This window comes from Meles meles, chromosome 7 (assembly GCF_922984935.1).
Source record: "Meles meles chromosome 7, mMelMel3.1 paternal haplotype, whole genome shotgun sequence".
Classification (NCBI taxonomy): Eukaryota; Metazoa; Chordata; class Mammalia; order Carnivora; family Mustelidae; genus Meles; species Meles meles.
The window spans coordinates 36,769,589-36,784,880 of record NC_060072.1 but is presented as its reverse complement, the minus strand read 5'-3'; the positions used below and the strand labels follow the sequence as shown (position 1 = coordinate 36,784,880).

Here is a 15,292-nt window from a genome sequence, read left to right as displayed (position 1 = left end):
TTAGCAATTTGGAACAATTATAATGTTTGGAGAAGAAATCTTTTATTTATCCAAGTAGCTTGCTTAGAGGAGAATTGAAATGCTGATCACATCAAACATTTAATAAGGCTTAAATAGATAAATTTACTTGAATCATTCATTTAGGATTAAAGTATGTGTAGTTATAATGCAAATTTATATGAAGAGTCACAAAATGTTTTGTGCTTAGAAAAATGATTTTAAAATTATGCCATTCTCTTTATAATATATGAATCATAATAAACATTGCTGACCAAATGCAAAGTAAAAGCTGATTTAGATGCATGTATTGAATGGATTTTAAATTAAAATATTAATATCCATAAAACAATCTGTTGGGATTTTAATTGGCATACATTGAATTTAAAGATCATTAGGGAGAGAATTGTCTTTAGGATGTCAGTTTCTCCTCTCTGAAATATAAATTGTATCTTTATTTATTTGTTGTTGTTTCAGACATTCATGTTAATCTTTCCCAGTTTTAGTTTGGTTTACTTGTCACGATTTTGTGAATTTTTCGTTCCTCATAAGAAATATGTTTTGGGTACCTGTCACATGCTAGTCATGTGACTGTTCTAGGTACTAGGGATACAAGATTGAACAAAACAAAGACCCTGCCCTTATCAAGCTTATATTCTAATAAGAAGACATCAGGCAATAGAAAAATAAATAAGTAAATGTATAATGTTGTGTTATAAACAGAAAAAGAAACTAATAAACAGGTGAGTGGAGGGTAAGGTATGTAATGATCAAAGCAAAATTTTTCAAAAATCACTTACCTGTGTTTTTTCCTATCTTCCCACCATATTTAATAATGGTTATTGTGGTTTTAAATAAGATAGTCTAAAGTTCTCTATTTAGGGAGGCATAATGTAAATTGAGATTATTCACTTAGTAGACAGAAATTTGTATCTCTAAAGGCGTAATACCTGTTTGTTTTTCCCAGATGAAATCATTCCAGTCAGATTTCATTTAGGTTTAAAGAAATTTAAAAGGAATATTTTTTTTCCAAAATGTAATGAGGACATGCAGATAATCTTGATTCATCTGATTCTTTCTATTCAGTTACACAAAGTTCTGTAGGAGGCACTAAGGGATGTAAAATAAGTGAGACACTGTCTATCCCCATTGGGAGGCTTTGATCTAGTGAGGAATTCAGAAGCAATTCCAGAGAACTTTCATGCATATCTGAGAGTGATAGATTCCTGGCCCATAGACCTTAATCAACTATGACTGTGAATTTTTGAAAAAAATGAATGAAAGAAGTGATAAATGATGAATGTCTAAACCAAATACTGCTATGACTAGAAGAGAGAGTAAGTTTTCATAACTAAAGGATGAAGGAAAGCTTTCTAAAAGAGGAGATGTTTGGTCTTCGTTGAGAAAGATGAATGAGTAGGGAAGGACATTTTGAGAACTTTGTAGAAAGGAGGCACAGAGGCAGAAACTGTGTGGCTTGTTCTGAATAAAACAAGTCCATGTGGATATATAACAGAGTGAGTTGAGGATGAGAGTGTTGGAAACAGAAAATATCGCTGAGAAACAAATTAGGACCAGACTGTGAGAGCCATAAATGCTAATGTGGTGTGTCAGAATATTATTCAGTGGGAGACAAAATATATTTCATTTTGTTCCATAAAAATATCTCTTGTGTGTTGGTTTAATGCAAAGGAATTTCATACATTCATCTACATTTCTGAAAGGTAGTAATTTTTTTTTTAATTTTATTTATTTATTTGACAGACAGAGGTCACAAATAGGCAGAGAGGCAGAGGGAGGGAGGAGGAAACAGGCTCCCCGCTGAGCAGAGAGCCCGATGCGGGGCTCGATCCCAGGACCCTGAGATCTTGACCCGAGCTGAAGGCAGAAGCTTTAACCCACTGAGCCACTCAGGTGCCCCTGAAAGGTAGTAATTTTTGGCATTATAGAGGATAGATTGACATGGAGCTAGATCAGGGACAGGGAGACTAGTTAAGAAATAGTTCTAAAAGTTCAGATCAAGACTACATTGGAAAAGAACACTAGGAGAAGAATAAACAATAAATAACCTAAGTAGGTAATTTAAATAGGGAGTCAGGAGAAACCTTGCTAAATGATCAAAGTTCAGCAAAGACTGGAAAGAGGTAATTGAGTTACCAAGTGAATAGCTGAGGGGGTGTGGGGGGCGGGAATCATTCCACACAAGAGGAACAAGTTGGCATATATTTTTTTTTAAGACTGTATTTATTTGACAGACAGAGAGCACAAGCAGGGGGAGTGGCAGGCAGAGGGAGAGGGAGAAGCAGACTTCCTGCTGAGCATGGAGCAGGACTGTGGAGCTGGACTCAGTGCTCCATCCCAGGATCCCAGGATCATGACCTGAGCCAAAGGCAGATGCTTAACCTACTTAGCCAACCAGGTGCCCTCAACCTGGCATATTTGAGGAATAACAAGAAGCCAGAGTGGAGGTCAAAAAGAATAGTAGAAGAGGAGCTCAGAGAGGCAATAGCTCTGGGTGGAGAATACTGATCATGTAGAGCTGCATAGGATATCATAATTCTTATTCTAAGTGAAATGGGAATCAGGAAGTTAACAGTAAGCAGATGAATGGTACACATCAATTAGAATAATTTGAAATGAGTTTATTCACAAAGGGGCTATTTACAAAGATGTGGGTGTAGGAGAATCGTAGGATATAGTATAAAAATCTAGGACTTACCACAGAAAATTCCTAAGCTTTGAGATATGTATTTTGCCATTTAAGGGAATTGAAAATTTTACAAGAGGGTGAAACAGAACAAAGTGTGAAATGATGCCAGAGAGGTAGTCACAAGCAGATCACATTAAGGAACAAGGTCTTAATTTTTCTTTTTCAAGTTTTTATTTAAATTCCAGGGGTGCCTGGGTGGCTCAGTGGGTTAAAGCCTCTGCCTTCAGCTCAGGTCATGATCCCAGAGTCCTGGGATCGAGGCCCACATTGGGCTTTCTGCTCAGCAGAGAGTCTGCTTCCCCCTCTCTCTCTGCCTGCCTCTCTGCCTACTTGTGATCTCTGTCTGTCCAATAAATAAATAAATTTTTTTTAATTCCATTTAGTTATGATTACAATCTGATATTAGTTTCAGGTGTACAATACAGTGCTAGAAGACTTCCTTACAACACCTAGTGCTCATCCTAACAAGTGTCCTCCTTAATTCCTATCACCTATTTAACCCATCCACCCATCCACCTCCATTCTGGTAACCGTCAGTTTGTTCTCTGTATTAAGAGTCTGTTTCTTGGTTTTCAGTCTGAAAGGAGAAAAAGAACCTGTTAAATGGGGAAGTGAACTGATGAGGTTTATATTCTAAAAGATCACTTTGCCTTATTGAAACCGAAATAAAAGGGAGCAAAAGTGTGTGTTGATAATTAGTCAAGAGGCTTTCATAGCAGTTTCATAGCATAGTAGTTTGGGATGGTAGAAATAGAGAATATGAATGGATTTGAGGAATATTTAGGAGAAAAATAAATATTTAGGGGAATTTCTAAAATAAGCTATATACAAGGAAGTGTCTGAAAAGATTCCTGAATTTTTTGACTCATGTAAATGGATAAATGTTGTTGCCAGTCATGAAAATAGGAAACTTTAGGATACCTGGTTTTGTGTCATTCAGTTATTAAATAAATAACCATTAAGTTATTTATTTAGATTTTGGACATGTTGATCATGAGGTGCCCATGAAATATCTATTTGGAGATGGTAGTTAGGCTATTCATGATGCAGAATTAGATCTTAGAGAAGAGGTTGAAGATAGAATTTAGGAATTGGAGTAGCTTGAATGGTGTCTCCCAAAAGTCACATCAACTCATAACTTCAGAATGTGACCTCGTTTAGAAATAGGGTATTTATAGATGTGATTAGTTAGGATAAGGTCATACTGGAATAGGGTGGACCTTAAATCCAGTGGTGAATGTCCTTATAAAAAGAGGAGAGAATGCAGAGAGACACAGAGGGAAGACAGCCACGTGAAAACAGAGGCAGAAACTGGAATGGCACAGCTACAAGCCAAGGAATGCCAAGGATTGCCAACAACCATCAGAGGCTAGGAAGGGGCAAGGAAAGGATTCTTCCCTAGAGCCTTCAGAGAGAGCATGACCCAGTCCATACCTTGATTTCAGATTTCTAGCCTCCAGAACTATAAGAGAATACCTTTCTGTTGCTTTAAGCTACCAAGTATGTAGTAATTTGTTATAGCAGCCCTAGGAAATTACTAAAGGAATCGTCAGTGTAGGGAAAATCGTCAGTGCCTAGGGAAAGCATACAGATAAAGCAGGGGTTACACAGTGGCTCTCACTGATAGTGGGTGCCCCCAGACTCATTTTGGGCAAGTTTGACCATTGTATTATGCCCAAATTATGCTTTAAATAGGAATAAGACTGGCCAAATGAGATATTTAGTTACTATACAAATTGATTAGTACTTATTTTATTCTGTCTAGCTGCTTCATATATTTATTTACCAACTGAAATCATTAGAGTTTGAATCGGTCTTCAAAAAAGCATAAAGGGGGGATAGGAGTAATCCTTATGAACATTAAGTAGACACAAAATAACAAACTATCAGGGGATATGAAGAGCATTAGACACAAGTAAGAGAGCATGGTATCATGGAATCAGAGGGATAGAATATTATAAAAGGACTATCAGAACCTCCTGAAAATCCACAGTAAGAAAAATACCCATTAGGTTTTGTCTCATCGGTGCTAGTGGTGAGGGAAACAAGAACTATTGGAGTGACATGGTTAGATGTGTCTATTTTAAAAAGATAATGTTCTTCTTAATATAAAGGATATATATAAAGAATGGACAAGACCAAGGAAAGAGAAATAGAGAATTAGTAAGTAGGTATTACATTTAACCAGTCACGAGCTAATGAAGATAGAAAAGGAAAAGCAGGTATAATTAAGAGGTTGTATATATAAGAACTTGAAATGGATTCCAAAGATAATATTGAACCTGTACTTGAAAGGCTTTGTTTGACTTTGAGGATGTCCTGCCTCTCTATCAGTTGTTTGCACTTACTTTTAAAAAAGGAGCAGAGCTGTGAGGCCACCATGACCTCAACCACAGAGGAAACTGTGATGTAGATTCAGAAAACTTCAAGGAGATTCCACAACCACCAGGTGTCCAAGGGAGAGAGGCTTTGATGGGATTTTACATAACCCTGAACCAAGGCTGACAATTCCTATAAACTATAAAAGCCCTAGGATCTTAGGTGTTTTGGCTAGATTCAGGGAGCCATATATATCGAATAACATTGCACTTCCGCCATCACAGTTATGCAGGGTTGGAGAGGAAGCTCCCTTATATGCTAAAAGTACCCTTCTGTAGGCCTTTATTGTAGTGGAAAAGAATAGCTTTATGGGCCCTTAGGAACACCATAGCCTTTCTTTACTCTGAATACCTTCATCAGTACAAGTTAGTGAACATGCAATAAAACCATCTTTTACTAGTCTCCGTTTTTCTAACGACAGCCCCATGTGCTCAGCCGCCTCTGCTGTTGGCTTCCATATTTGTGTCATTTGAAACGAAGAGGGATACCAGAGGTTCTAGGTATCCCTGCCTTCATTTTCCCTTTATTACTAGAAATCTGGGAATCCCAGTACTCAGTATTCCTCTGAATAATTCCCACCTATCTTACCTCTACCATGCACTCACAGCTTTACCACTGTCTAGGGACTGCCAAGACTAATCCCACCATACCTTTGATCTCTATTCCTGTCTATAAGGAACAAGAGAATGGCTGGGAAAAGGGAAAATATAGCTGTTTTATTGGTTAGCACCTTTCCTAACTATTCTGAATAAAGTAACACAAACTATTCTCTCTAGCCCCTTACGCTTTATAGTAAGATCTAGATATTTCTCATTTTGGTTAGAAATGGTTAGAAATAGAAATTGGTTAGAAGAATAAAAAACCTTGTAGTAATTTCTTTTATTTAGTAGTAATCATGTCTCAGTCAAATTGTAAAGCCTTAAATGAGACTCAAACTGCTATTTCAAGACATTTTGGAAATAGAGGAAGGGTCCCCAGAACCTGGATAGGCTTTAAGGCTCAAAAAGTCCTGTGCATGTGTAGTTGAAATTGTTTATATAGCTTGGTGGTTAAGAGCATGGCCTCTGGAGTCCGATTGCCTCTGTTTAAACCCTATCCCACCATGTGCTTGATTTTGCAACTTAGACAATTTACTTACCCGGCCTATGTTTAGTTTCCCTAGCTAAGCCATGAGAATAATAGTGTACCTACTTCATAGAGTTGCTGTAGGGACTAAAACTAGTTAATACATTTAAAGTACTTACAGTACTACCTCACAGCATTAAGTGCTGTATAAACATTCGCATTATTATTATTTATATTCCCCGGGAAAGTTCTGTATCTTCCAACTGATTATCAGTAAGGTCTGTTATAAATCTTAATTTATGAACGAAAGAAACCACTTTCACAGGCATATGATCTGCATGAAATTTAAACTTTCACTATTTTAATCAAAAGTCATCCTTCATAGCAGTGAAATTTACTTCATGAATTCTACTTCAACGTTATTTTCTTTATTTACTTTTTAAACAGTATTTTCTTTTGAAGTGTTTTTATGTTTTCAAAGTTTTAGTTCCATTTTTACTTTTTAACCTAAGTTGTCACAGTCTTGATAAATTTAAGCTCTTATTTTTTAGGCTTCAATTTAAAAAAGAATTTGTTTTCCTTTTCAAAATCCCTGTGTAATTAGTGGGCTGCATTAAGGGTTTGAACATCAATAGATTGCATTTGCAACTCTGTGAGTTAGGCAAAAGATACGTGTGATTAAGTAGTGAATGTTGATTTTTGTTGTTGTTAGTTAAACCATATATGCAACTGAGCCAAATTGCATCACAATTGAAAATATTATAGCTGTTAATATAATGAAGAAAGAAGAGCTTATACAGCTGCTGTTTTCCTGGAACATGAATATAGTGGCTGAAAAAAATTTGAAATTTCATCATTATTAGGGATGAATTAATATTGTTCTATAATAAATTACCAAATGTCATTTAATAAATCATTTTTTTAGAAAGTCAGTTCAGCAGTAAATGTCCAGTATCTCATTACTTATTTCCTGTAGTTACACTGAACATGAAGAGTACTTCCATTTTAAATTGCTTTTGCTAAATCTTAGAAAAATAATTTTGGCAATTTGGTTAGTATCAGACCTAAAGCTTAAACACAAAACAGCTGTTGTTGAAAATACCACTTTCATAACATTAATATGCTTCCAATTAACAGATTGGAATGAACTGTTAAACATTACTACCTCCTTGTTTAACTACTGTTTGACTCTCAATGACTGCTTTTCTTTCTCAATAGATTGTTTACTTTAACTGAAAGAGGAAGAATCTTATTTAAATAATCCGTATTTTTCCCCCATCTGCAGAAAGTACCCAAGAAAAGTGGGGATTTCCAATGTGCCAGTATTTAAAGGAAGAGAGATGGTGCTGTGGTCGTAATGCCAGAATGTCAGCATGTTTGGTATGACTATGTGTTTTTTCTGGACTAAGAGCTTTATCCAGATGTTGAGGAATTTATTATTGTTGGCTAATATAATGAATTAAGTGCCAAGTTTTGCAGAACATCATTATTAATACTTTTGTGCATTGCAAATTTAAAAAAAAATGACTTGCCCTTCTAACATTGTCTACTACCTTACAATTGGTAGCAATTTATCATTATACTTTTTTACTTATAATTTTTATATATAATTACTTTAATTATCATAGAAAATATACCAACTACCAAGTATTAAATACACAATTAGTTCAGTGCTTTATTCATAGTTCTGTGGTATGTTTGTGTATGTTTGTAGTAGATCATTTGGTCCCTTAAATTTCTTACAGAATGGGAAAATATTAATAAGCTATCTGGAATATGAAATAACTATCTACTTAAATAAAACTTTTAAAGTGCCTAATTTGGCTAATGCCCTTAGACCTAGAACACTTTAGCATGTGGTATTCTCTATTCGTGGGCCTATATTAGTTTACAAAGGATAAAAGCAAGTTAAAAAGTGTAAGCTATTTTTTATCATGAGAAATTTAAAATATGGTTAGTTAACTAATGTATTTAATGTCCAATCCCAAGATAAATTAATTTCTATGGCCATTATTTTTATACCAGTTACACACCAATATAAAAAATAGTACACTAGTGTTCTAGGTCATGGATCCTAGAATTATTTTAGAAATCTATTTATGCTCAAATAATAATTTTTGTAAATCTTCTTAAATTGCTTTTCTTAGAAATTGTCTTGTTCTTTCATTGTGTCTGTTAGTGGTATTTGTTCTGGGTCATGTTTGAAGGACAGGTCATTCTTGGAATGACTTTGGTTCTAAGAATGCTGGCAACCAGGATTATACCCTTCAGGCAAGAAATTAAAATAGCCTCTCCTGGGACACCTGGGTGGCTCAGTCAGTTAAGCATCTGCCTTTGGTTCAGGTCATGATCTCAGGGTGTTAGGATCCAGTCCCACATGCTCAGTGGAGAGCCTGCTTCTCCCCTTGCTTGTGCTCTCTCTCACTGACAAGTGAGTGAAAAAAATCTTTAAAAAAAAAAAAAAAACCCTAAGAAAAAAAATAAAATGAAATAGGCTTTCCTAGGGAATCTCACTAGCCTAAGAGAAAAGACCTAAAGATATTGGCAACAGGGATTTTACAATAAAGCAGGACACATGCCACCTTTATGATGAAGCCCACAGTTAACAGTCCTCACTCAAAAGCATAATACCTCTAATCAAGTTTATGATACCCCCATTTTAATTATCAGCAGAGAGCCAAGAATCACTAGGTATCTAAAGAAAGTCTAACACGAAAGAACAGAGATCAGATGAGCAGAAGAAAAGAAACTTGGAGGAAATGGAAACTAAATAAAATAAAATAATGTGAAGAAAAAAAATAAAATAATGTAAAGTAACTATTAATATCCCTTAGGTAAAAGAATATATACTGCATTCACAAAACAAAAATGGTTGCTATGAAAATAAACATTCAAAGAAACAAAATGAAGCATTTTGAAAAATGAATTTCAGAATATAGAATGTATAGACCACACTGCACTTAATAACTTTTCCTGACTAATGTCAGCTTCCTATGGAATGCCCCTCTCCTTGGCTCCATCCCATTCCCTGGCTACCTTGACTTCTTTTTTGCAGTCCAAGAAACAGGTTTTTTGGTGCATTTTTTATTGCCTTTTGCACCATACCTGACCTTTTCCACAACTAATCAAAACTTTGAGGGTTAAAAAAGAGAGAGAGAGACCTTTCTGGTGACACTTTGAGGGAAATTGTTAAGGCTGCTAACCAGAGATAAAATTTTAATTAGATTAATATAATCCTGTCAGCATACTTTAACCCTGATAAAACTGCAAAATATTGTAGATTAGTATGATATGAACACTTGGTTTATTTTCTTCATTATCTTTATTTATTGGCCAAGAAAAATATTAATGTTTGCAAGAAACTTCTTATCACCTACCTGGTTATCTTTTATTATGTCATCATAATTTATCATTTGTATTTCTAAAATCCCTCATCAGCAACACATACTAAAAATAGTCTTGTTATTGACTACTTTTAACTAGTTATACTTATCTAAAAGCAGATATTCTTACCAACACCAAGCAACTTATTAAAAATTCTTGTTTCTTTATTCAGTTCAGTCTTTTAGCAAAAGCTATAACACAAAAATCTAAACTGAAATGAGCACAAACAGTACCATAAATGAAAATCAATGTTTTCTTCAATAATAAATTTATTCTGGGCCTCTTGCTGTTTAATTTAATAAGAAAATTATATAATATCTTTTGCCTGTATTCACAAATCTGTGGCTCTAGATGTTCAGTGAAGGTATCCTTCAAATCAATGGAAAAATTGCCATTTTTTTCTTTGAACACTTTCTATGAAGCAACTTTTTATACAGTGAACTCATTTTCTCACTAAATCTTCATGGTGTTAGGGCAGAAGAAGTTAATCAGGGTTTAAAGAACAAGCTTTTGCCTCCTGCTCACTTGCTAACTAGCTATACAACTTGTGGCAAGAACTTTACCTTGTCACTGAGCTTGTACAGCTGCAAAAATTGTACTTACACAGGATAATCTATAAATTAGCTTTAGAAGTATATGATTCAGGTCTATCTTATAAGTATTATTTATGAAGAATAGCAATCTGAAGCAAAAATGAATATTTTAAAATTGAATAGGAGATATATGAAGATCTATTATATTTTACTACTTTGTGTTTCAAATACTCTGATTAGAATTTTAAAATAAAGTTAAATATTAAAATATCTTAATCTAATTCAGTTATAAAACTATGTAAGTGTGGATATGTATGTCTCTTGAAAAAAATGAAAGTTTTAGAAGCCTCTATTCCATATTTAAATTATGGCAAGTCTTTCATACATATCTTTCATATGTGTTATATTATGATTATTTATTAGAAATATTAAGAAATATTTTCTAAAAACATTCTGGATCTTAAATATAAATATAAAACTAGCTATATATAAAATTGTAAAAATGTGTATTAGTTTTTCTTCTACTGGGAACTTGAACATATGCGAACTTGATTTGAATTTGCAGACCACCAGGCAGATCAAAACTATACATACTTAGCTGAACTAAGTTTTCAACTACAATCTGTTCAATATAACCTTGTATAATAAAATATGAAACATGCTTATAAAATAATTAGATGAAAATAACTTTAAAATAGTATGTAAACATATATATATGTATACATACATACACACACATACATACATACATAATAATAGCTTTGGATTAAGAAATAGTAGTTTTGGATTTATTTGATTGTTTTAACTAAACTAAAAGTTATTTCATTTCTTTTCTGTTTTCTTATTTTTTCTAAAATTCAAGAAGTATATATAGTTGAGGTGTGTTCGTGCTTGTGTACATGACACACACCTATTATAAAGATTTTATTTATTTATTTGACAGAGAGATATCACAAGTAGACAGAGAGGCAGGCAGAGAGAGTGAGAGGGAAGCAGGCTCCCCGCGGAGCAGAGAGCCGGATGCGGGGCTCGATCCCAGGACCCTGAGATCATGACCTGAGCCGAAGGCAGCGGCTTAAACCACTGAGCCACCCAGGCGCCCCACACACACCTATTATAAATCAACCCTAAATTATACAAGTAAACCAGTTAACAATGTTAATGACATTAACATTTTTAAATGTATAAACTTAGATTTTGTCAATCTTTTTAAGTGTCACTTTTATAAGCCCTTATATAATGTGTTTATAAGTCTTATAAGGTAAGACTAAAAATATGAGCAGTCTCTGTCTTATTTTTTTCTCCAAAGGCATTGGAACGAGTTGCAGTTGGCCAAGGGGTAAGTAAGAATGCTTACTCTAGTACAACAGATGGACATGGTAGTTTTCTTAAAGACTCTGTACATGACCTGCTGATGAACTTAAAACCCTGATGACTTTTAATAAATATCACCTCTTTCACCTCTTCATATTCAAATGTATACATTTTCTGTAAGTTTACTTAAAAGAGAAGTGAACTTTGAGAAAAAGTAAATTGAACTTTTAAGAAAACTTCTACATTATATTCCTATACTAATGTCTCATTTCTTCGTAATATACCAGACAGTCTATAGATATTTCTAAAGACTGCTGTTGCTAACTATTAGGCTTTTATGGACTTAGTTCAAGAGGTAAATATGGAATAGCATTCAGTTCATTTTTTACCTGTAGTCCAAAACACACATTTTGTTGTTGTTTATTTAACTTTTTTCCTGACTTTACTTGATTAGTCACTAGTTGAAATAGCCAAATGGGCTTGTACATACTAAAAGAAGTTAAAAGTATCCCCAGAATATCCATGTAATTGCCTTATCCTCTACATTATAATTCATGAAATATACTAAGAATTTCTAAAAAATTTTTAAGAGTTCTTTTTAAACTTTTCACAAGAGTTTTCTTGTTAGACCTAAATTTTAGAAATCAGTTTTTTGCTTTTTTTTTTAAAGGAACGTTAATGTCAATTTGAATTTTTTTAAATAATAATAATTTGAAAATGACAACAGCAACAAATATGATTTACTGAGTACTTACTGGGCACAATGCTAAGAACTTTTAAAAAATGTATTCATCATACATATCTAAAGTTTGATTAAAAACTGATTTTTAAAGGCGTTAGAGCATATTTAGGTGTGTGGGCTTTAGTCTCAAACTCCTGGTTTGCAGTTAACAGCTATATTGCCTATCAACCTGGTGGTTCCTTAGGGATATAGAAGAGGAAAGAGCCTTTATCATAATAATGTTCCTGTGCATTTTTGTGATGTTTTTCAATTTCCCAAGTGCTTACTCATGTTTACAGTCAATCTTATTAGTTGGGTATTATCCCAAACTTGCATGAGAACATGATACACAGCAGAAGTTTAATAGTGCATTGTAGCTCCCTTAATTAATTGCAGAGTCACTGACTTCCGGCTTAGTTCTCTTTCCATTAGACCCGTAAAATGCATGCCTAAGATAATACACTTTAAGGGTATGCTCTTTTTGCTCCCTCCCATTTAAGATGCATTAAAGTGTTAAGTTGATTTATCATTTGTGAAGGAAAGAAAGCAAACTCTGAGCCACATCCAGTTTATTCTTGAAATAGTCAGACACACAGAGTGGGGGAGATGTTGATTCCATTCCCACTTACCCCACTCCATCTTTACCAGGATGGATAGTCGTAGCTATTCTAGGAATGCACATTTGAAGGTACTTCATAACTCTCTTCCCTTTTTCTTAGGAAATAGCTGTAAAGTTCTTATTTACTCAGGATAACTTGGGAATGACGATTTATTCTATCCTGTTTGTATTTCTATATGCATTTCTGTGTGATCTCTTACTTAAATTCATTTCTTGGGGTTTTGGGTTTTGTTTTTTTGGTTTTTTTTGGTCATCTTCAACCAGTTTTTAATGACAGTATAAATATACATTTATTTCTAAATTACCTTGTTTCTGTTTATGTTATTTTTTCCTCAAAGGTAGGGAATGAAAAGCTTTAATTTTTTTTAAATATTTTATTTATTTATATGACAGAGAGAGAAAGAGGTCACAAGTAGGCAGAGAGGCAGGCGGTGGGGGGCGGGAAGCAGACTCCCTGCTGAGCAGAGAGCCCAATGCAGGGCTCGATCCCAGGACCCTGAGATCATGACCTGAGCGGAAGGCAGAGGCTTAATGCACTGAGCCACCTAGGCACTCTGGAAAGCTTTATTTTTAAGAGTTTTTTGGTTTTTGTTTTTAGAGAGAGAGAAAGAGAGAGTGGAGGGAAGGGGAGAGGGGGAGAAAGAAAATTTAAGCAGATTCCCCACTGAGTTTGGGTGAACTGGACAAGGGGCTCAATCCCAGGACCCTGAGATCATGACCTGAGCCGAAGTCAAGAGTCAGCCCCTTAAAGACTGAGCCACCAAGGCATACCACATTTTTAAGAGGTTTTTTTCCCCAAATGAAGTGCATAATAAAACTAATGATACCTCATCCCTGCTCAAGTGTCCAAGAGGCAAAAGATCATCATGGCTTGGTACAGGGATATCTGAGCTAGGCTTCTTCAGTTCAAATACCAGCTTGACTATTTTTAGAATTGCATATAATATTTATATAAAATTAAACTTCCTATTTATTAGATAGCTAACCTAGACCTCCCTCTACTCTGGCTCATTTTTTTTCTTTTCTTTTCTTTTCTGTTTTCTTACCTTTTCTTTCTTTTCTTAATAAAAATTAAGAACTTTGTAAGCCATTTATAATACTAATGCTAATATTTTACTTCATGTAATGTTGTATTTCCCAGAATGCCTTGAATATCACTAGAATAATAGGTGTTAATGTATGAAAGGGGATTTCAGCATTTTTGTGAGAAAACTGAAGGGATTTGGGGAAAGTGAGGAACAGATGATAGAGATTTTTGGTACTGCAAAAAAGAAATACTCAAGGTGAAAAAAATGCCAAATGAAAAGTATATCCAGAGATGGGAAATTTAGAATGAAATGTTTTGGAGCAGTTTTCCAGAAAAAACTTTAGAAATTAGTTTGTCTTAAGTCAAGGAGTTGTATTTAGAAAGAAATTTTATATTAGAAGTGTATCTTTTGAAGGATATAAGTTTTATTGTGGGTACTCAAGTATGTATGTATATCTGCTGTCAGTGTGTTATTTTAGGAGCTGAATTGGAGACTGTGGTATTTCTTTTTTTTTTTTTTTAAGATTTTATTTATTTATTTGACAGATAGAGATCACAAGTAGGGAGAGAGGCAGGCAGAGAGAGAGAGAGAGAGAGAGAGGAGGAAGCAGGCTCCCCGCCAAGCAGAGAGCCCGACGCGGGACTCGATCCCAGGACCCCGAGATCATGACCTGAGCTGAAGGCAGCAGCTTAAACCACTGAGCCACCCAGGCGCCCCAAGACTGTGGTATTTCTAACCCCATTTATGACTAGAATCACCCTCCCCACTATTCCCACCATCCATAAAGGATATACCATGTGCTCTTTCCAAGTGTCCTATCAAGATCCTGCAAGTCAGACATTGCCCAGTGACTTAAGAAGGCAGTGCCATTAGGTGAAGAGCGGAGAAATAATGGTTGACTCTCAACTCCCAACTTGTGTTTTTTTGTAGTTTCAGCACCAGGGGCCCACAGTGTAGGAACTTGAGGTAAGGTGAGTGGAGAGGCAGTAGTGTTTCTGCCTGAGCACACAGGCAAGATTTTATTTTGTGCTTAACTCCATTAGAATCCAAACAGATAAAAATAACAATTTTGTGCTCTGAAGGAGAATAGAACTTACAAAAGGATAACTCAGAGAATATATACTGACCTCTGTCTTTAAAACTTTATGAGTCGGGCGCCTGGGTGGCTCAGTGGGTTAAGCCGCTGCCTTCGGCTCAGGTCATGATCTCAGGGTCCTGAGATCGAGTCCCGCATCGGGCTCTCTGCTCAGCAGGGAGCCTGCTTCCCCCTCTCTCTCTCTCTGCCTGCCTCTCTACTTGTGATCTCTCTCTGTCAAATAAATAAATAAAATCTTAAAAAAAAAAAAAAAACTTTATGAGTCACTGCACAGTTTGGAGTTTTCACCTTATTAGTCTTATCAGAACAATTCAATATTGTTGACCTCCCTCTACTCTGGCTCATTTTTTTCTTTTCTTTTCTTTTCTGTTTTCTTACCTTTTCTTTCTTTCTTTTTTTTTTCATTAGTAAGGAACCAGGGTTCTTGCTGATCTTGATATTTCTTC

At 35.0% G+C, this 15,292-nt stretch overlaps 1 protein-coding gene across 12 annotated transcripts in view; it reads left to right on the top strand.

Annotated features, from left to right (window-relative positions):
• Nucleotides 1-15,292, top strand: part of METTL25 (methyltransferase like 25) — a 159,239-nt gene that overhangs the window by 57,062 nt on the left and 86,885 nt on the right. For all 12 annotated transcript variants that reach the window (XR_006819589.1, XR_006819592.1, XR_006819591.1 and 9 more), the window contains exons 6-7: nucleotides 7,437-7,531; nucleotides 11,378-11,407. Coding sequence is in view for 1 of the 12 variants with exons in the window: in XM_046011187.1 (XP_045867143.1) it covers nucleotides 7,437-7,531; nucleotides 11,378-11,407 (125 nt within the window). In the remaining 11 variants the exon portion in view is untranslated. The remainder of the gene's footprint in view (nucleotides 1-7,436; nucleotides 7,532-11,377; nucleotides 11,408-15,292) is intronic.